The following is a 22,657-nucleotide window of genomic DNA, read 5'->3' as shown; positions in this document are numbered from 1 at the left end:
CGATTGTCCCCTCCCTACCTATGATTTAAACAGGGATATAGGAATGTGACAATGGGAATTTAGTTTAATTTTAGATTCTTATCCTCAATATTAACTTGTACTATAATGCTAAAAATAGTTTGGAATTGATAATAAACATTTTTTTCAGGGACAATTTCTCTTAGAGGGTTGAGAGTATCCTTCCTAAAAATAATTAGACCTCTTAAAAGCTTCAATCCAAAGAAGAACCATATCGGTTCGGCATTTAGCGAGATCCTTGTTACGTACAAACAAACTTACTGTTACTTTTATTAAGGATTAATAAGAGTTTGTCTGATTTGTTCAGCTATGCTTTTTTGGATGTTGTCATCCTTGTTCCCATATAATATACTAGCGGATGCGCCCCGTGGAGGCCTCTAGGGGCACATGAGGGGGAAGGCGGGTTGATTTCGACTACCCATTTTTTAAGATTTAAAAAGAAAAAGTAAAAAAAAATTTATTTGGGGGAGGGTTGATTTTTCTTGGGACGATTTCTCTTAGGGGGGGGGGCGGGGTTTGGTACCCCCCACCAAAATAGTTATATTATAAACTTACTTGGACTTATGAGAAGCTACCCGGTAAAGGAGATTCATATCGGTTCAGTGTTTAGCTAGATCCTTCGGTACAAACAGATAGACATCCTGTTACTTTATTGTAAGGATTCTAATAAATCATTCTAGAAATCTATGTTCTATAAAAAATGAGATAGCCTAAAACTATGCCAGGGCCTATGGAAGAGGGAGAGCTCAGTCGGTTCAGTAGTTATCGAAATCTTAAGCTGCAAACAAAAAAAACCTTACTGCTTTACATAATAGGATTTAAAAATAAATTGATAAAGACCTCGATCAATCCGTTTTTGGGATAAGTTACAAATACTCCCCTATAAATCTGGCCCCTGCGGGAGCGTAAGCCCTAATGAGATATCTCGTTGAATCACTTTTCTTGCAGAGTTCTCCAAACCTTAACCTAACGAATACAAAAAACTAGGTAACCTTAAATCTACAAAATTTTCTATCATTTATTCACCCCCCTCCCTGTAACTCCTCCCCCTCCAAAAAAAAGAGAAGATATTATTTTGAGTAAACCATGTTTATTATTAGTTATCAGTTGACCGCCAAGCAAGTCTCTCAATAATCAAGGTACGCTCACTAATAACTCACTTATACTGGAAGAATGTGATTTTTTATATTGGCAGGGTGGAAGTTGCCTCATTTTTAAACCAGCACAAAAGAGTATTACAACATTGTGACTTCGTTTAGCAGTTGATTTAACGTAGTACAATTTGAAATAGTTGACTTAAAACCATTGCTGCCGCCGAAACATCCATCTCTTAGGGATGATTTTTAGTAGCGAAGCTACCCTATAATTGTCCGTCCGTCAGTTAGAGACAAAGTGGGGAAAACGTGATTTTCTCGGCTCCTGACAGAAAGAAAGCTAAAACTTTTTGACATCATTTCAATCACTAAGGAGCATAATTAACTTTAACACATTCATGGCGGTCAGACTGCTTTTTAGCAGGTTTTAGGCTATTTTTCTCATTTTTCACCATAACTTTGGTGTTTATGAACCGATTTTCAAAAAATTTTAGTTATAGATATCTAAAGTAAATTTCCAGTTGTTTAATGAAACATTAATAGCGGTCGGATTGCTTTTAGCAGGTTTTTGGCTATTTTTGTATTTTTCACCTTGAAAGTTTGGTGTTTATGGTCTAATTTTTTTTTTAAAAATTAGTTATAGATATCTTAATTTCCCGCCGTTTAATGAAACATCCATGGAGGTTGGATTGCCTTTTAGCAGTTTTTTGGCTATTTTTATTTTTTACATAGTTCCCTATATCTTTGGTGTTTTTGGTCCGATTTTCAAACTTTTTTTAGTTATGTGTAATTTTCAAATGAGTCAAATCCATATCTTATTTAAAGAGTAGTCTGTACCACTGAAAATATCATTTCACTTTATAAATGAACAAATATTAATTATTTATCTCATCGTTTTATAAACACCTTTCCGCGGATATTAAAATAAAAATTATAAAATAAGAATATGTTTTGTTTGCCCTAAAGAAGGCGAAAGGCCGAGCTAAGAAAACTGGTATTAATCTTATAATATTTAATATTCGTGGAATTTTAAATACATACCATACATGGTTTTTCAGTATGGCTAATTCAGCGGATATAAATCGGATTTGAAGCCATACAGGAATATATATTTATAATCCCATTATTCATACTTTTCTATTATTTAGGATGCTCTAAACCGATCAACCATAAATGCAGGATCCAGGTATAACAATGAACCAGCGACATGCGGACAACCCCACACAACCTAATAGGATGACAGCACCTCCTGGTGGTGTAGTGAGACCACCCTACAATTATGCGGCTCCAGCCCACGGTTACTTCTGCCCATGTCCATCCATGAGGCCAGATGGCCGTTGCGCAGGGATGCAGCAGTATCCAAGAATGATGGGACCGCCTGGAGCTCCCTATGTTCCAGCAGGACCAGCAAGTCTACAACAAATTTTGATGGAAATGCTATCATTGCAACAAATGGTAAGGTTTTCTCTATGTACTATGCTATAAACCTAGAATCACTTCATTATGCAATCTATATTTTCCTGGATATTTTGTCTATGATAGTCCATAAGTGTACAGCTTTACAGTACATTGTTTCTATTTGTTAAAGCAACACGTATGATAAAAGAAAAAGATTCTGTTTAAAGTAAATTGCTTATATTTCAATCAAAATCATATTTTTGTATTTTTTACCGATCCACTTCATTATGCAAATCAAAAGAAAATCAATGGGAAAAAGTTTGTTTTGCCCTTAAAATGGATTTTTTTAACACATCAAAAAACATTTTTGTATACTTTTCAGGGTAATTTTTATCTTTAACATGTATTTAGCTTCATTCATAAGACTGGGGGTCAGCAGCTGTCCTCTAAAGTGATAGGGATAGAATTTCTTTTTTTCAATTATTTCTTATTTAGAAAAATCATTAAAATCTACTTTAAACTGTTTTTCATTATAATTAATGCATAAATTCCTTAAAAAATTGTTATTTTATTAGAATCATTTTTTAAAAGTGGAGAAAAGTGCAAAACAAACGTTTTCCCATTGATTTTCTTTTGATTTGCATAATGAAGTGGATCGGTAAAAAATACAAAAATATAGATTTTGATTGAAATATAAGCAATTTACTTTAAAAAGAATCTTTTTCTTTTATCATACGTGTTGCTTTAACAAATAGAAACAATGTACTGTAAAGCTGTACACCTATGGACTACCGTAGACAAAATATCCAGGAAAATGTAGATTGCATAATGAAGTGGTTCTGGGTTTAGTAAACATAAAAAGGAATTTAGTATTCTCGATTAAACTATAATACAAAGTAGATCGATGTCTGTCTGTCTTTTTTTTGTTTGTAGCGAAGGATTTCGCTAACCGCTGAACCGATCGGGTTCTCCTTTACAAGGTAGCTTCTCATAGGTCCCGAGAAGGTTTATAACTATTTTCTTGGGGGGTGAAACACCCCAACCCCCCCCCCAAAAAAATAAATGAAAAATACCCCCCCCAAATTTTTTTCTTTTTGAAAATAAAATTAATATATTGGGGTCGACTACCCCCCGGCCCCCCCCCCAAAAAAAAAAAATTCCCCTCCCCCAAAGAAAATTTAAAAAAAAATTTTCTTTTAAATCTAACATACAAAAAAATGATTTGATCAAACCTCTTGGGGCAAAGCCCCTAGAGGCCAGGGCCGAAGCCAATAGTTATTTTATAACCAATTTAGAAGAAGCTGACTTTCTTCATTAATTGCCATTGTTATGATATATTCTACCCCTACTAAAATTCTAAATTTCTTACAGTTATAGCATCGTATTACACACAGCTTTCTACAATTAATGAAATAAAAATAAATTTAAATCAAATGGCCAAATGGAGGTAACAAAACTGGTTTTAATCTTATACTTTTATTAATACCTCGGAAACCTGTCTATAATAAGATGCAATAAATGACTAACTTAACTTTATATTTTATAGGGATGTTGTGAGTAAAACAAAGTTATCCTCAATTAGCCCAAAAGAAAATTGCCTTTTTTTATTTTTACTTCTTCGATATACAAATGATTTATAGACATGCAACGATTATGTTCAGAAGTTTTTATTTTATTTTTGGTATATATCGTCTCAGCTTCTGACAGAGCTAGAGTGCTAGTATATTTCTATGTAAGATTTCCCTGTTTGAAGATTCTAACATGCCTCGGTAAATAATACTTTTATTTAGATGTTTGATTTACAAGGACGGATGTGTCACCTCCAAGGCCAGATTGTGCATATCCAGCAGGCACAGGCGGCTTCTGGTGCCGTCTACCCACCAAATCATCAATTGCCTCCAGCAGCCACTCATGCTTTCCTTCCATCTGAAGAACAACCCACAGTTAGCAGTGTAGGTGCCGCAAGTGAACTTGATCCGCCACAGACTGCCAGTGAAATAGTGCAAGCAGTTACGGCTTCTGGTACTGTTCCGCCAAATCATCAAAGGTTGCCGCCTGCAGCTACTCATGCTTCCCTTCCATCTCAAGGACAAACCAAAGTCAACAGTGATGGTGTCTCAAGTGCACTTGATCCAAAACAGACTGCTAGTGAAACAGTGCAGGCAGTTGAGGCTTCGACAAATCATCCAGAGTTGCCTCCAGCATCCACTCATGCTTCCATTCCATCTAAAGGACAACCCAAAGTCAGCAGTGAAGGTGCTGCAAGTGCATTTGATCTGCCAAAGGCTGCTAGTGAAACAGTGCAGACAGTTACGGCTTCTGGTGCCGTCTCTCCGAAAAATCGTCAATTATCTCCAGCAGCCACTCATACTTCCCTTCCATCTGAAGAACAACCCACAGTTAGCAGTGTAGGTGCAGCAAGTACAATTGCTCTGTCACAGACTGCTAGTAAAACAGTGCAGTCAGTTGCGGCTTTAGATGCTGTCTACCCGCAAAATCATCCAGATATGCCGCCAGCCGTCACTAAACCTGCAATGCCATCACAAGGACAACACAAAGTTCAAGCAAAACAGACAACTGACTCTCAGGTAAAAACTAGCGGTTACGCCCCCTAGAGGCCTCTTTTGGCACTTGTGGTAGGGTAAGGGTAATTTTTAATTAAAGAAAAAAAAGTGAAAAATCTTTTTGGTTAACTCATTTTTTAGGGTGGTTTCTAGGGTGGGGGTTTTACCCTCCTTCAAAATGAGGTTATTTATTATTTGTGTGTTTATTACCTTAGGTGAGATTAGGTTGGGTTATATTAGGGACTGCATGGAAAAAAAGTTTCTGCCAAGAACACAACGGTCTTTTTTTAAAGGATGGGGGGGTGGGGGGGAACTATCCAAAATTCAATTATCATTCTCTCCTATAACTTTGGGATACATGGGGGGGGGAGGGGGAATGACTGTTAAACTTTCAAGTATAAAAACATTAAAAAATAAGATTAAAGGGGCGTTGTTGACTTTGCCTCTATGGATGTTATTTTTAAGGGGGGGAGGGGGTATGACAAGTTGTACTCACCCCCCCCCTAAATGAATTTCTTTATGATATTTCTCTCCCCCCCACCATCCCCCAATCCTTTTACTTGGCCAACCATAACATTTTTACTCCAAAAATATCTGAAACCTACAACAATTATGTTTGAATGTCATTAGTTTTAACAAATCAGGTGAATTTTCAACCAATGTACAAGTTCTTTAAGTATAGATCCATTCCAAAGAGCTTATGTTAGTAAGCCACAGCGACTGGATTTTATTTTAGTAGCAGCCTAACTTGGTTAATTATTATTTTTTTAGGACTGTGAACCGAAACCCAAGAAGAGAAGAATGAATGAAATATTAGATGTGGAGGAAGAGTCTGTACAAGGTGCTTCTACCTGGAGTGCACCACTACTACCAGCCCCAGCAAAGTCTCCCAGCCTACTCCTCTCAGAGGACATCAAGTCAATACAAAATGAAAATGAAGCTAAGAAGGTAAACTAGACGTGTACAGTGTACACAGGGTTTTTTTCCGGGTGGAGCGTGATACGCACCCCACTATTTTAACACTTGCCTTAAGATTTTTGTCACCCAAAAGCCTAAATCAAAAGGGGTGTAATATAGACAACAAGAGGGGTGTGATTTTATTGTTCTAGACTTCCCTCCCCTTCAACTTATAAAAGTACTTAAATAAAAGTCAAACAGGCCTCCTTTGATATATTGGTTATTGAAACACTTAAAAAAAAAAATATACCTTATTCTGACTAATTTAATAGTATACTTTATCCACAATTTTTTTTTATAAACCTAGTATTTAGTATGGCTACGAAAAAAGCTAAACTTCTCTCCCCCAAAAGGTTTGCTCTCTAAATATAGTAATTAATGAATTAAATTAGGTGTTAAGGACGTCCAACCTTTATTTCTTGGAGTGGGGTGGGATGTATAAAATATCATCCGACTACAGATGCTTTGAACCATGGAATTGATTGGGGGGGGGGGGGGGTGTAAACCCACCTATACCCCTCCAAAAAAGTGTTTGAATACTGCATACCCAAATTTGTTTGGGTAGGATGGGAATCACATCTTTGCCCTCCCTTAGAACAACCCTGAAAGGTATTGCCTACTGCTCTATGATTGCGAAGCCCATACTACAAGCCTGCCGTACATACAATTTAGCTGATTTTGTGTGAGTTTTTTTCCTATCACTAATGTATTTTTTAATATTAAAAGAAGTTGTATCAACTTTTTTGCTTTTTATTTAAGATAGCTAGCCGGTTCTTTCAGTAAGTAGTAGATGTAAAATTTTTCATAGAATTCAGATATGCAATCGGTTTTTTTGTAGACCTCTTATTTTTTAAGTAATTTAAGTTTTTAAAAAAAATAATTAAGTCGGTTTTAAGGTACTAAAACGCAACAAAATAAAAGAAGAAAATGGCCAGTATGAACAAAAATAGTAAGATCTTTAATTTGACACCTTACTTTTAAAATTCTGTTGAGTAATTATTGAAAAAATCTATTTTTTTAACCTCAGTTTAATAAAAACTTTAGACCTAAATATTTTCTCAAACAGACATAAAAAACATGGGTTCATATATACCTTTAGAATCAGAAAAATATTACGAATCTATTCTAAGCAAAATTGAAAAAGATTTATAAAACTATAATAAAAAAAATAAGTTTATTTTAACAATCATAATTTTCGGCTTTTAAGGGTTAGCTTGAACCAAACCTGAACAAAACCTAAACAAAAGACAATGCAATGTAGCAGATATTTTTTAAACACAAGAAACAATGATGTATTTTTAACTGCATTGTTTTGAAGTTTATAAACAGACTGATGCATATTTGTTCATAATTTTTCATTCTTTACATGTTCTTTAATATCACTATATTTATTGTAGTATCTATTGTATATATTGTATGAACGTTCTCCTTTTTTTCTGGCAATCCTATAGGTTAATTTTATAGGTTAAGCTTCCCGATTCGTCAATTTTTGCGATTTGTGATTGGCTAGTTTAGTAGTTACAATTCTTAAAATAAACTTTTTATTTTTTCTATTTTTTATTACAATTTTTTTAAACTTTTTCAATTTTGCTTAGAATGGATTCATATTATTTTTCTCATTCTAATGGTATATATGAACCCATATTTTTTATGTCTGTATGAGAAAATATTTAGGTTTAATGTTTAGATTAAACCGAGGTTAAAAAAATAGATTTTTTCAATAATTACTCAACAGAATTTTAAAAGTAAGGTGTCAAATTAAAGATCTTACTATTTTTGTTCATACTGGCTATTTTCTTCTTTTATTTTGTTGCATTTTAGTACCTTAAAACCGACTTAATTATTTTTTTAAAAAACATTACTTAAAAAATAAGAGGTCTACAAAAAAACCGATTGCATATCTGAATTCTATGAAAAATTTTACATCTACTACTTACTGAAAGAACCGGCTAGCTATCTTAAATAAAAAGCAAAAAAGTTGATACAACTTCTTTAAAATCAAATATTATTTCTAGGCTGTTGTTAAAGGATTGCAAGACTTGCCTCCAGAGATTATTGGTAAAATTATGAGCTATACTAGTACACAGGATAAGAAAGAAATGAGACGTGTTTCTAAATGGTAAGATATAACAATATCATTGTAAGGCCTCTCCCCTCGAAATACTTTTGATTAAACATTTCCTGTAATTATGTCATTTCTATCAATAATACAAAGTTGAAAGATGTCTGTCTGATGTCTGAATCTTAAGATCTTTGTAACCGCTAAAGCGACTAGGCTCTGCTCTTTAGGGAATATAAATACTGGCCATGTGGTGGTTTTGAGCTAAAAAAGAAAGATAGGGAATAGTCCCTTTAGTGACAATGTACCTTAAGGGGCGATTCGTCGTAATTTTAAAATGTTTTTTTTTTATAGGTTATCTTAGGTTAGGTTAGGTTATATTGGGTTAGGTTATTGCCCCATAAGGTTAAAGGGAGTGTGAACGTAAAAATTTCTCATCTGATTATCAAATCTTAACATTTTCTAAGCACATTTCACTACACTGATCAACCAAAAACGTCCTATTAACAAAAATATCCAGGAATAATGCCTTGATTTTATGGTATTTTGGGAGGGAAAAAGGAAAAAACAGAGAAAATCCTAACGTTTTTGTTTCTTATAATGTTTGTAGGGATATTTAACTTGTCATATATAGTTGAAACAATTTACTTACTGTTAAGGATTTATTTTATGATATAAAATTGCCAATTAATTTTTTTATAACGTAGTAATTAGGTAATAAAGACCTATTTTAAATTCGTATTATTGACAAAAAAATACCTCACTGTCTACAAAGGGTTGAATCTTATAGGTTATTTTAAATAATAATATCCTTTTTTATTGTGTTGGACAATAAATAACCCACCTTGGAGAATTAGTTTACACTTTTATCAGACTGTTTATAAAGAAATATTGCGTCTTTATTATTTACAAATTTGTAATCAAAGGTGGGCGAGAGATGGGCCATCTAAAGTTAATTGGATACTAATAAAAAACCCAGTTTCTAGCTTTGTTATTGTATTTGGTTTTCAATAAAAAATATTGCTTATTTTATCAATTTCTAAGTAACTATACATTTGTTTAAAGCAAGGATTATGTTAAAAGTCAGCTTAACTGTTAGGAAAATTCAAGAACTATGTGAAAAAATTTAATTTTAGCTATAATGGGAGAAAAAAGCAATTTAATGCACATTTTATATAATACGGAAAATTTCTTCCTTTCCTTTTACCTTATAAAAATCGTCGGAAAAAGCCGTTTTTAAGCAAACAAAAGCGCGCTTTGCTCTATCTGTGAGATATTATGAATGAGATAATGTTAAGATTTGATATTAAGATGAGAAAAATTTACGTTCACAGTCCCTTTAAGCAATTAGCCCCGCCCTTTAAGGTGCGTTGCCACGAAAGGAACTATACGTTTCTTTTCTTTGTTTAAATTTTTATTAAATTCAAACAGGTTGGTGAGGTCTTCCCTCCCCTGTAGGGGTGAAGCCCCGAAAGGCAAGAGGCAAAGAAACTTTTAAAATCTCAAAAATAAATTATGAAATTTTTTTTTCTTAAATTAAACAATAATACGATAAGTTTTTAACCAAAACAACTTCATCCATATTTTATTTTAGGTGCTACAACGTGGTTTCTTCTGCTTCTACGGATCTAAAATCCATGTTCGATGTTCGAACAATCAAACTGAATTCTAAAGCTATGGTTACTTCAAAACAGTTAGAAGAAATGTTGACAAGCTTTGAGAATAAAGTCTTTTTGAAAGACATAGAAGACCCAACTATATTGTTGCAGCCTCATCTGAAATTCAAAAATATTCAGATGATTGATATTAATTTTTTGAATATTAATAAGAAGTTACATAAGAATATATGCGAGGGAATCTTGGCCAGGTATGGTGACAAGCTGGAACATCTTGGTATTAAGAATTTAAGACCCAAGAATACTGTACTTCAAGTGCCTCATCTATCTAAACTGAAATCTTTAGCACTTGAAACTGTTGAGCATGACATTGTGAACACATTTGTAAATTCAGTTAAAAAAGAAAACATTACTCATTTGTCACTATGTGAAATCATCTGTCTAGACATTGAACAATTAGATAATCTCATATTTCCAAACCTACAATATCTGGAAGTGGGTAGAATTACAAGGCCTGAATCTGCTCTATCCCTGATCAATAAAAACAAAGATACAATTACAAAGTTGAAGTTGACAAGTGTTAAGTTTAGAATGAGTGATCTTGGAGAAGTAAAGATAAACAATTTATCAAATCTAGAAATGTACAATATACCTGTTAAAAGTGCTTTATCCTTGATCAAGTGTAACAAGGATACAATTACAAAGTTGAAGTTGAGTGATGATTATCGAATAAGCTTTTGTAATTGTAAAGATATAAAGATACCAAAGCTTCAATACCTCGAATTATTGGGTATATTTGGAATTGATATGTCCTTGATCAAGAATAACAAGGATACATTATGCGAAATTAAGTTGTATTGCACGTCATTTAGAAATTCTTCCCTCCCAGTTGTTGAGATGCCAAGACTGAAACGGCTTTATAGTGGTAAAAACTCTGAACTTGAATTTATCGAGTTTATCAAAGCCTTTGGTGGAAACATAGAAGAACTCTGGTCCTATGATAACCAAAAAGAAACTTATATAAGAAAACCTAGAGAAGAGTTAAACAATCTGAAGATAAAAGCTCTTGCTTCTTAATAATTCAAAATAAGGCCAATCTATATATTTAGAGTGATTTCAATTCTTACTGTTTTATCAGAAAGTTATTATAAGTAGATTATATTCATAAAAGTAATTACTCAAATTTATATATATATTCAATTTATGTGCCTTGAATTACAACTCAAAATTATAAAAATCTATTTTGTGATCTTGATTCCTTGTATTAAGTCTTTCAAGAAAGTTTCAACAATATATGATTTCAAATTTTGAAGATTTTGTAATCTTCTTACATATCTGAAAAGAGTTTCTTGAAGTACTGCTTGCTTCTGGATAGTTTTATAAAAAAAGATTATATTCTTCTCTGCATTTAACAATTTCAAATTTTTAAAATCTAGCAATATTTATAAGCCCTGATACTTTTGTGTAATATCATTCTTGTTTGTTCATTTTAAATATATTATTTTGTTGTTGTCATTATTTCAATTTTTAAAAAAATATTTCAATAAAGTTTATAAAATAATAAAATGTTTTTTTTTAGTTCAGTTATGCTATTCTTCAAGTTATATATTCGTTGGTCCGTACGGTTCGAGTCTAATAACATACAATTACACACATTTTAAAAGGGAAGCTTTTCTGTAATTAGGATTGGTCCGTCCGTCGCGTTAATTTTGACATGTTAGAATTATACTGTTATTTTTAAGCTTTGCATGATGATTCTTATGACAGTTAGGTACGAATAGATGGTCTTAAATAAATATAGAACGTCTAGATCCTAAATTACTTAATATGACAAATTTGAACACAGTTGAGCAACAATCCGACCATGCTAGAGTGCACATTAGGCCTGTCACTCAAATTATACTTTTTTCAATTTAATTCTTCTGCTGACCTAAAAAGTTACTTTAGGGGCCTACCACGGGTATGAGGTGAAGGACCAAGAGTCTGGCCTTGATCGTTGACAAGTTTACTGTTCAGTCCAGGTGCAACTCACCCACACGACATTAACATTAACATACTTTAGGGGCCTAGAAATACGAGTACAAAATTTTATATCTCTATTTCTACTGGCTACCTAGCGCCAGGCCTCTAAAAAATCAACAGATAACGGTAGCTCGGTGGAGTTAACAATTTCTCAGCAATTTGCAGGTTTTTAACTCTCTACATATTTCAACTTAAACACATAAGGACAAAGATATGATATCTAAAAAATCTGTTGTCAAATTTTACTCAACAACTAGGGCTGGTAAAAAAATGCTGAAAAATTAAAAAAAAAAACAGACATCGCCAGAGCTAGGTACGATTCAAAGATATCACAGCAACTTTTGACACAACAATCTTAATCGCAATTTATAAAAAATATGCAGAACACCTAAATTAATCTCTAAGCCGTTCTCGTATGCATTTGAAATTTTTATATGAAAAAACGGGATCTTAAAAATGGCTTTTAGGTAGCCAGTAGAGATAAAATTTTGTATATGTATTTCTAGTAGGGTTGGGCCGGATATCCGGTGTGGCCGGATATCCGGTCATTTTCAATATCCGGCCGGATACCGGATATTAAAACTATCCGGCCGGATATCCGGCAATATAATCTTTTATATTTTACAACAAAAATCTCTGTTTTTTTTAAATCATAAATATTGAATCTTAATATTGAAGCTAGAAGAACAATTTTTTCTGAATATATTTATCTTTATGTAAATATTAAAATAGAATTATAAAAAAAACCTAGGTTTAAAATTATAAATCTTCAAGTAAAAATTTGCGGTCACAGGAACCGTTTAAAGATTTCTGGAGACCTGGAGGTTCAGGGCTTGCAGGATTATACCTGGAACCTGAAATCGACTTGAACATCTATATTACATATGAGGATGTACGACTATAGGATATTTGAGTATTAGATAACATGAAATGCTTTGTTTAAGTAAAAAAATATTTTTACTTTTTACCTGAATGACCTTACCAGATTTGCTGGCATCCTGTGCCCGCCAGGAAGGAGTTAGTAAAAAAATTTCAACTCTCAGTTATGTGTCATATCCATATTTCGAAATTCACTCAGTTATAGCCCATTACCTTTTATACACAGAAAATAGGATATAAAAAAACAAGGGGGGAGGGCAGGCATTTAACGCCACCTCCCCGCCAATCCTCCAACCATTAGGAGTTGATATTACAGATTGAGGGTAGTAATAGTTGATTAGGATCATGGAAAGAAAACGAAGTTGCCGGTTTCGTCGTTTTTTCACAGTAGCCTTTCTCCTATTTCTAGCCCCTGCGTGTGGCTCTAGCCCTGCGGGCAATCATTTACATTTACTTAACCTAACCTAAAATAACCCTTCAAAAGCTACTATGAAAAATCTCGCTAACCGCTGAACCGATATGGTTCTTATATGAAGCTTCTTATAGGTCCCAGGGTAGTTTTAGGCTGTTTAATTTTTATAAAAAAATCGTTTTAAGTTATTTTTCTGCACTTTCATGTACCTCCTAATATCCCTAGACGCAGTAATAGTATAATAAAAAACACCAGTTTATGAAGAAATTTTTTTTGCGGGTATAGTCCATTTCGTGGCAATGCCCCTTTAGGAGCAATTATTCGTATTTTCACAGTAGCTTTCCTCCTATTTCTAGCCCCTTGCGGGGCCAATTGCCGGATATCCGGCATTTGAAATCAGCCGGATATCCTGTATCCGGCCAAAAAAATATGCGGCCCAACCCTAATTTCTAGGCCTATAAAGTAACTTTTTAGGCCAGCAGAGGAATTAAATTCGAATAAGTGTATTTTGAGTAACAGGTCTATAAAGAGCAACAATCGGACCATACTATTGGTTAGGCAATGCGAAAATATTTTAGTACGAAGGGGGGGTTATATTTTCTATGTTATTATAACTCGAATACTTTAATTTCTTGGGAATCATGCCTTTAGTTCTCGTCAGAATGTAGGCCACGCACAATGGTTCTCCAATCTTCCTTGGATTTGACACGTTTTGAGGCATTACTGAAAGATGATATTTTAATTTCATAATTTCATAGGAATAGAATCGAAAAAAAATTTGCTTGGAGAATGCCAGGGTAGCCGGTTTATTATTACTTAGCCTGCTTCAACTTTCCTCGTTCATAAACTCCCATTCATAAATTGCTAAAAAATTGAATGTGTGGTATCCAACGGTTTTTAGACTTTCGATAAATTTTAAATCAACCAGAGGTGTATTATACTTATAAAAATAATGTGCAAGTTCCTGCTATGGTCTCAGATAAAATGTCGAAAATCGACTCACCCTAATTAACATTTATCAATATATACATAAAGGTGTCGTGATTTTCTGTTATAATACCTTCCTCTTTGATCCACTGAACATATACTCCATAATTAACTATGTCTGTTTGTCCATTCATGATTTTTTGTGCTTCGATACTTATGGATGTAGTCATCCTTATTAAATTAAAGCAAAATAATATAAAAACACATCAGATAAAGGCTTTATTATGTTTTACCATATCTTATTAATTAATAATAATAATTTTAATAATAACATCCATACTATCTTTAATATTCCACAAGCCAATATAGTTTAGTTAATAATTAACTACTTAACTAACAAATAATTAATATTTTACAATTATCAACATTCACTACAGGCCCGGAGTGGTCATAATTTTAAAATATTATTTATTCTATTCTTATTATATCAATAGCTTTTTTTGCATATTATATATATATGTATTATTTTTGCACAAGCATTCAATCAATCAATCAATTATGGAAAAAAATTTAATTTTGTCAAAATAAATGAAACCACGGGCGAAGAAGTCAGTAAATGTGCCAAAAAAGTAAAATTAAGGTCATCCCTGGTATTAATTTCACTTTAAAGACACAAAATTATTCCAAATATTTTCTTTTTTTCTTTCTTTGATTTAGTAAAATAACATAACCATCCCTAATTATGTTACATACATAAACAATTACAAAAAATGAAAATATGGAAAAAATGATTTTTTTTAACCACAAATTAGACATTTTCATCCCTAAACAATGTCTTTTTGTCAGCCAAAAAAAAATATGACTTCTCAATGCATGGCTTAGAATATTGAAATTTGAAATCTACCAAAAAAATTGTAAACAGAGGGGAGGGTTCAATATTTTCACACATCATGCACACAAATTCATTTTAATTTGATAATAATATTATAATTAGCTGGAATTAAGCAAAATTAAGATGTCTCATTTCAAAGAAATTATCTTAATTGATTTTTATTAATGTTTTCTGCAAGGGTAAGTTTTTAGGAACCAAAATTTCAAAAAAAATCACCTAAGACAAAATCTATGAAAAAAAGACTTCTTAATTTTGTTTTTTGAATCATTAATTCTATATTATTTGTGTATCTGTGATTATGAATTAAAAAGTTATGTACACCATTTTTAATATCTTTAAGGTGATAAATCTGAATAAAAGGCAAAATTTAGTCACACAAATACACTTCTATATAGAACAGTTTTTTTTACATTATATATAAGCATTTCATAGGTCAGCAAAATTTATAATAATTTTTTTACATTTATTTTCAGCTATGACTAAAAAGTTATAGCATATACATAAAGTATTAGATAATGTAATACTTTAGCTAACAATTATATCTGTTGTACAGAAAAAAATGAAATAGTTATTTTTTTTCATTAAAGTCAAATTTTATTATGCAAAGTTTACTTAAAATGTGATAGATGTAATATTAGGCTGCTCTTAGTTTTTATTTTGTTTCTAAAACAAATTCTAACTGTAAAAATGTTTGTTTGACTAGTCAATGGAGGTTTATAGATGCTGAATAATTAAATTAAACCCTACACACTAATCTGAGTTTGAAATCTATTTTTACAATTAAACATATTTTTAAAAATAATCTCAAAGGTCTTTAAATCACATCAAATGCTTTAAAATCTATTCATAACTGGTTTTAAACAAAAGAGCTTTATTTTTTTACAAAAGGAATATTGAAGGAACTTTCTGTTCTGTGTTTTATTAAATTAGGCTACTTTTAAATTTTTACTGTAAAATATTAGGCAGAGGCTTTGAAGAAATTGTTGGTGAGAGGAGATGTAAACTTCTGTATTTCTGGTTTCAAGGGTTTTATAAGCCGCCAACAAGTAGATGGAAGGTTGTTTGGGGGGTAGATGGGCAGTGAATCATAGGGTAGTGATGGTACAATATAATTGGGTTAAGTTTGTCTGCTGTCACTGTTTAGGCATCTGAGTCAGATTTATCTAAATATATAAAAAAATATATTACTTTGGATATTTACATTAGGATTCATTTAGAAATATTACTAGACATTAAATTTTGAATTGGAAATAAAAAATGGTAAACTTTCAGTATGCATTACAAAAATATTTACATCTAATGCTTAATATGATGAACAGTAATTTTAAGTTTGAAATAACTATAAGAACATGCATTATCTCTTACCTCTGTAACTAACTACATATCACCAGAGTGGTAAAGTGCTACATATACAAACATTGCTCATTATTACACAGCTAAATTCATGCAGTTTAAAGAAAAAATTATAGAAGCAAAAAAGCAAAAGAAAAAGAAAATGATATAATACATATTAGTTAAATTAGTGAAAATATTATAGTAAGTAAGAAGAAAATTTGTCCTGAAATTTTAAAAACTTTTTCTCAACCCTTTGTTTTCAAATCATAAACTAGAGGTGTCATTGTTATCCAAGGCCTGAAATCTTGTGGCCAGTTGTCTTGATATGACCAGAATAAGAATACAGGAAGCTGCTAGGATCCAAACACTAAAGGAACTGCTTGTAGTATTGTTGGAACTATTATACCATGGATCAATCAACTCAGCCCCTTCTAGAATACATACCATGATACCTCTAGTATTAATGTATCTATTGTTTTCAAATATTTCATCTGTATTTAAAATTTTTCTTAATCGTATTTAAAAAATAAAAATCAGCAACTAAATATATTCTAAATTAATCAGGGCTAACTAAGCACAAAACAAAACAGTTGTAGAACATATTTATGAAAAATATTTCTAAAATGAAAAAAATAAAAAAGATGTTTTGTAGCCTCAACCAAAATTGAAATATTAAACAGTTTACAATACCTAATTGTTGATCTTATCTGAAGTCACCTATGAAGGTACAGCTCTAAATCTCTGATGAAAAAACACTGCTGTTAAGACATAAAAAACTTAAAATAGTGTTTTTTATCCAAATCAACTAGAATAAAATCAAAGCTAGCATAATGTCCTGGCTTATACATAAAGCTTTAATTAGATAAAATAAATTAATAAAATTATCTACTTAACATAAAAAAATAAACTACTTAGGAATAACTTTCGTGCAACTTAACAAGGACAAATGTTAACAAAGAAAATGGTTAAGGCTACAAAATTCTTTCAGGTTTGGTTTATATTCGCAGAACATTTTTCTAACATTGCTATTTGTATGTTATATACAATATCATAGGCCAATAAATATATTTACACATTCACAACACTAATTATTCATGCATTTTCTCAATAGCCTATATTCTTAATATTCACCCTAATAAGCTTAATATTAGGATTTGTAAATATCAACTTTAACAGATTAAAATCTCCAAAAGTTAAAAGATAATATACAATTCCTACTGTATTCTAGTGAACTATTAAGTGAAAAATAAACACAAATAACATAAAAATACAAAAGCCAAAAAACAAGGAACTTAATAATAACATAAATAAATAAAAATAAAATAAAGCCAAGAGACAACAACAGCAGTGTTATATATATATTGACAATATTCATTTCTACCTGATTCTCATGTGTTGCTAGAGGTTAATCTTGATCTTTTTAGCCTTGAGAGCACTTTAAATTCAGTGAGAAAGAAACACCCAAATAGGGGAGAAAACATTTACAGGGGCAGTAGAATTTATTGTTGTTTTTCTGTAGACTTTTCAACAACAAACACTTTCTTATTTCCATGTTCATCAATTTCAGTAGTTATTTCTTTAACTACTTCTTTAGAAGCATTTCCTGGAGGCAGTGACACAGCTCCAGTAAGAGTTTTCTTCTTAATCTCTTCAGAGAGAACATTTCCTTTCTCATCCATAACCTGAGTGTGTAAGACCTCTTCAGAGGTGGATGTTGTTGTCATTGTTGTTGTGGTTAGTATAAAAGGGTCGGAATAATGACTAGCCAATTGATGATGATGAATATCCAAGCTAGAGTCATCTGGCTGTGTTCCACCCAGTTGATGGTGGTGTAGTTGTGGACTTGAATGGGAACATGTTGTGCTTTCATCAGAATCTTCAAACCTTATATTACCCTGAGACATTAAAAACTTTCTGGTTCTTCTTATCTCTTCATCTTCAGTTTCAAATTCATCATCAGCAACAAATGTTTCAGAATCCTGTGATGTTATAGATGAAAGCATGCTTGCTGTTGCCCTAGTGCAATTGCTACTTGACTCTAAGGAATCAGTACTTGTAAACAGAAGAGATGAAGCTGCTGTACAACTAGTGCTTTGTCCCTCTCTAGTAATACCCTCAATCATCTGTCTACCATCAAGACTGTCAACTGACACAATCATAGGATCTTCACTTTTATCTCCTGTCATGGTGGCAGCTCTATTGTTTTCAATGGAATCTGTAGACATTGTCATTTTATCTGTGGTAGATCTTGGTGTATCTGGCTCTAGGGAATCTGCTGAAGTAGTCATTACATTCATTGAGCTGATGTTCTTAGAATCTAGGCTGTCAGCTGATGCTTCCATGAGACCTGCATATGGTCTAACAAGTCTGAACCCAACTTGGTTATCAGAATCCAAGGGGAGGTCTGCAGCATCTCCTTCCTCTAGGCTATCTTGAGTTGAAACACTTTCTGTTTTAGATTCAGGTCTCATCATCAAATTTTCTAATGATAATTCCTCTGGTTTTGTCATTTGACCTTCTTTGTCAAACTTCTCCACATTTTCCTGGGCTTGTTTGATTATGTTATCAATTTCAAAAATTCTATCCTCATACTCCTCATCTGACTGATTTTCACACTCTGATAAAGTTTCATTAGTTTCTGACTCTGACACTTGACTCTCATGACCTTCCTCTATTTCTGATAATACCTCTTCTTGATGTTTAGCTTTCTTTTCAATAATCTCAGCCTCATCACATGCCCTTTCCATCATTTCAAATGAAGTTATAGAAGTTTCAGAGCTAACTGAAACATCATCTCCTTGACTTGTTTTTGTGACAAGCTTTACTGCTAAATGAGTTGGTTTACCATTGCCACCATTCTGTCCCAGCTCAAGAGAATCATTAGAACCTAGTGATCCCCTGCTGCCACTACCTGAACCAAGAGCAACTTCTCTTTCAAGCCTCTCAAATTCTGTTAAACTTCCCATGGAAACATCATCATCACCCCCAGTTTTCAAAATGTGATGTCTTCTGAGAGCAATTGCTTCAAAGTCAGGTGTAGAACTTAACGATTCTTTGAACTTGGCCAATTCTTTCATCTCTTCAGATGTAATGGAATAATGTTCTTCCTCTTCCTCAACAATCTTGTCTAGTGGTTGACTGTAGGTAAAGTTACCAAATTCATCTGGCACTTCCTCAAACTGACTCTCCAACCATTTTTTACTTGTCTCAACTTCTTTATCAACATCAGAAGTTTCAATATCCAACCTGCTTTCACTATTATCATCAGATTCAGATCTGGTAATGCTTCTTTTGTCTAGTGGGACACTGCCATCTTGCTCCTGATCAAGGTTGTCTACAGGTGGCCAATATTTGACACCAAGAGGTCTGCTAACCATAGGCGGGGATCCAACTAGCAAGTCATCATCAATATCATGTGGGAGTCTTGGTGATCTAGCTTTACTGGTGTCTTTACTATATTGATCTAGAAAGAAATCTTGACCTGATGTTTCCATTGACTCAGATGTATTCTGTGACTCTGGAGTAACATCTGTCAGTCTGTTGCTGCTGAATACAGACTGACCTTCTGTAGTCTTGATGATTTCACTAGAGTCATCATCATCATCAAGAACTTGAGTAAAATGCTTGGAGAAAGCAATGTCAGCTTCAATAGATTCATCAGTCTCAATTAACTTAGGAGGTCCAGGAGAGACTGCTCTCATTTGAGGAGCTAAGTTAACTTTCAATCTACCATCATCACTGTCTGTTGATCCAATCCTGTGCTTTTGAGGCAGTGGGGACACTGGCCTAGCAAATGGTTCTTCAACTCTTAAACTATCAGACACTGACTCATCAATTGAGAATGCTCTTCTGCTAAATTTTGTCTTCTCCTTTTCTGGTGTTGCTGGCCTACTTATTTTATCAGCAGATAAAGGCCTTGATTCTGCCAATTCTGAGCTAGGCCTTGAATCATATTCTGATCCTAGGTCAATGGAAATTTCTTGAGGGATAGTGATCTGCACGGCATGCGCTCCCTCAATGCTTCGCACCCGTGGCACCTGAAAAACCTGGTCCTGTTCTTCTTGATTTTCCAGTGCAAGTTGTTCATTTCCAATTTCAACAGATACATGTGTGCCTATCAAGCCAGTTTCTGGATCTTTAGGCAAAACAAATGATCTGTGGACTGTTTGGCTTGTGAGCATTTGTGAATTTCCAGCCATTAATGGATCTGGCCCCAGAACTGTTGCTTCAGATATGCTTGAAAGAGTTAAAACACTTGAGCTGAGTGTTTCCCTGGATTCTGAGATACCACCAGCACCAAGTTGCTGTTTAGATTGTGTAAGAGTTTCCATTTCAGAGACAGATTCTTGATGAATTTCAGAACTTTGTTTATGTTCTGAGTAATAACTTGTAACCATTTCTACACTAGACATTTTGGATTCAACTTTAGAATCAGATTGGGATTCTCCTGATCCTGTTGGACTGTCAAATTCAAATGGATTTTTATCAAGTATTTCATCAAGGTGTTTTAAAGAATTAGGGGTATCATTTCCATCATTACCATCATACTCTAGACTTGATTCTACCAATGTCTCTGAACATTCAGATACTTCAACACTGCCCAGATTGCCAGAGCTTTCAGATGATATTACAGAATTTCTGGAGCTTAGAGTAGAAGCTGCTGTGAAGAATGATGTATCACCAGATGACTTGTCTTGGGCTGTTACAAATTCAGTGTTTTCAGTTGTAGATGAATGTTCTGAAACAGCTGACAGCATTGCATCTACATCACTAGAGGTTGGCCTGCTGCTATGGCTATGATGACTAAGATTGTCACCTGATACCAATGTGTCTCCTGATGTGTAACCTTCAAAGTCTGTCCCAGATCTACGGTGGCTTAGCTTTGAATCTGAGCTCAATGATTCATTGTCAGATTTTTTTTCTTTCAAATATGCATCCTTATTGACATGTTTAGATTCCTCTGCCCAGATATCTTCTTGAACAAATATATCTGGCTTACTTTCCTTTTTCCCTGCAGCTTGGTGTTGTTTATCACATGAAGGATCAAAGTCATCTTTTTCTGCTGACTGCTTAACAGAATCTACATCTTTGTTATTTGCTTCAACTGAGAAATTTGAAGCCTCAAATACATCTGTTACATAATGTTCTCTAAATGATGCTTGAAATCTAAAGTCACTTGAAACTGGCTCCAATTGATAGGGCCTGCTCATAGTTGCCTCCAGTCTATTTTTCATCTCTTGAATATTAGCTTCCTCAAGGAATTCAGAATTGGCATCAGTAACAAGTTCTTCATCAGTTACAGAACTACGACCAAGCTCATTCTTTAGCTCTGACATCATAGCTTCACTTCTTGAGAGATCATCAGTAATATCAAGACTAGAATCTTGCATTTTCTGTATTTTCTCCTCCTTTTTGCTAATAATGTTTGTAATAAGCTCAGCTGTCACTTTATCATACTTTTCACTCTCTTCAAGTTCTTTTAAATACACCTGCACCTTTTCCTTTGTTTCAGGTGTAAACTTAGAATCAGGAGTAGGCCTAGGAAGTGCATGTTGTTTGGCTGAAATTTCTTCATACTTCTTAAGGGCTTGAACTTGAACCTGTCTGACCACTTCAGTTGCAATCTCTAATGCTTGTTCTGGTGACATAGGTCTAGCATTTCTGGGACTGATTCCAACAGCTTGATCTTCATCTTTTGAATCAGGTATGTCTGGTACATCCATTTCACTTTCTACCATCTCCCATTCTGGTTCTTCAACAAATGTTTCATTGGCAATCTTGACAATGTCAGATGATTCAGATGCATTATGTTGCTCCACAACAACCATCGACTCCTCACTGTCCTCAGCCTTGATAGCTGATTCAGACATGACACTGTCATCATCTTCACACATAACTTGCTCTAGCATAGTATCTTTGATCTGTCTGTGCAGAAGATCTGTAGAATTTATTTTCTGTAGCTCTCTCTTTTTAGGAATTGGCTTAACTTCATTGGCTTCATCTTGATCCTCATCTTCGAGTTTAGCCTCACCAAAAGCTTCAAATCCCTGTATGTTAGATGGAGGTTGTGTGGAGGAGGCTAATTGATCTTCACAAATAACAGAAGAAGATGAAATTTTACTTGCACTTAAGTCATCTTTGTGTATTTCTGATATTCTTGATGCTACAGAACTAGTTGAAATACTTTCAAAAACCTTTTTAAAATCTTGTTCCAGTATTGGCTTACATGTGGGTGACACTTTATCTGTCACACTAGCTGTGGTTCCAGCTTGGGATATAGAAATAGGGGAAGAAATTTGAGTGCTCTCAGGCAGATCTAAATCAACATCTGGCAGAGTCCCCAGATCTAATGTAAGCAGGAAAAAAAAGAAAAAATGATTAGTTAGGGAATTAGATGTTACCTTCATATAAAAGAATGATAAAAAATTAACACAACATCAAAGGCTACAAAACATCATTTCCAAAACTTATTTGTTGTTCTTAG

At 33.4% G+C, this 22,657-nt stretch overlaps 2 protein-coding genes across 19 annotated transcripts in view; one reads left to right on the top strand and one right to left on the bottom strand.

The window, feature by feature from the left end:
- The first annotated feature begins 2,260 nt into the window (after nt 1-2,260).
- On the top strand, nt 2,261-11,272 carry LOC145323764 (uncharacterized). Its single transcript, XM_080166288.1, has 5 exons — nt 2,261-2,567; nt 4,301-5,098; nt 5,846-6,022; nt 8,047-8,150; nt 9,685-11,272. Exons 1-5 carry the CDS (start codon nt 2,286-2,288, stop codon nt 10,781-10,783), a joined length of 2,460 nt encoding a protein of 819 aa, XP_080022414.1. The 5' UTR covers nt 2,261-2,285; the 3' UTR covers nt 10,784-11,272.
- Nucleotides 11,273-14,212: 2,940 nt separating this feature from the next.
- LOC145323761 (uncharacterized) overlaps nt 14,213-22,657 on the bottom strand; it is a 180,757-nt gene continuing 172,312 nt past the window's right edge. For 15 of the 18 annotated variants that reach the window (XM_080166277.1, XM_080166278.1, XM_080166269.1 and 12 more), the window contains 2 exons: nt 17,555-22,519; nt 14,213-16,001 (listed from right to left, as the gene is read on the bottom strand). In XM_080166277.1, the coding sequence (XP_080022403.1) occupies nt 17,673-22,519 (4,847 nt within the window). In that variant the 3' untranslated portion in view covers nt 14,213-16,001; nt 17,555-17,672. Of the gene's footprint in view, nt 16,002-16,203; nt 16,605-17,554; nt 22,520-22,657 lie in introns of all 18 variants that reach the window. The other 3 variants (XM_080166285.1, XM_080166284.1, XM_080166286.1) reach the window with 3 other exon arrangements.

This window comes from Acartia tonsa, chromosome 7 (genome assembly GCF_053477335.1).
Source record: "Acartia tonsa isolate MP-2025a chromosome 7, ASM5347733v1, whole genome shotgun sequence".
NCBI classification, from domain to species: Eukaryota; Metazoa; Arthropoda; class Copepoda; order Calanoida; family Acartiidae; genus Acartia; species Acartia tonsa.
This window is presented reverse-complemented; position numbering and strand designations above follow the sequence as displayed.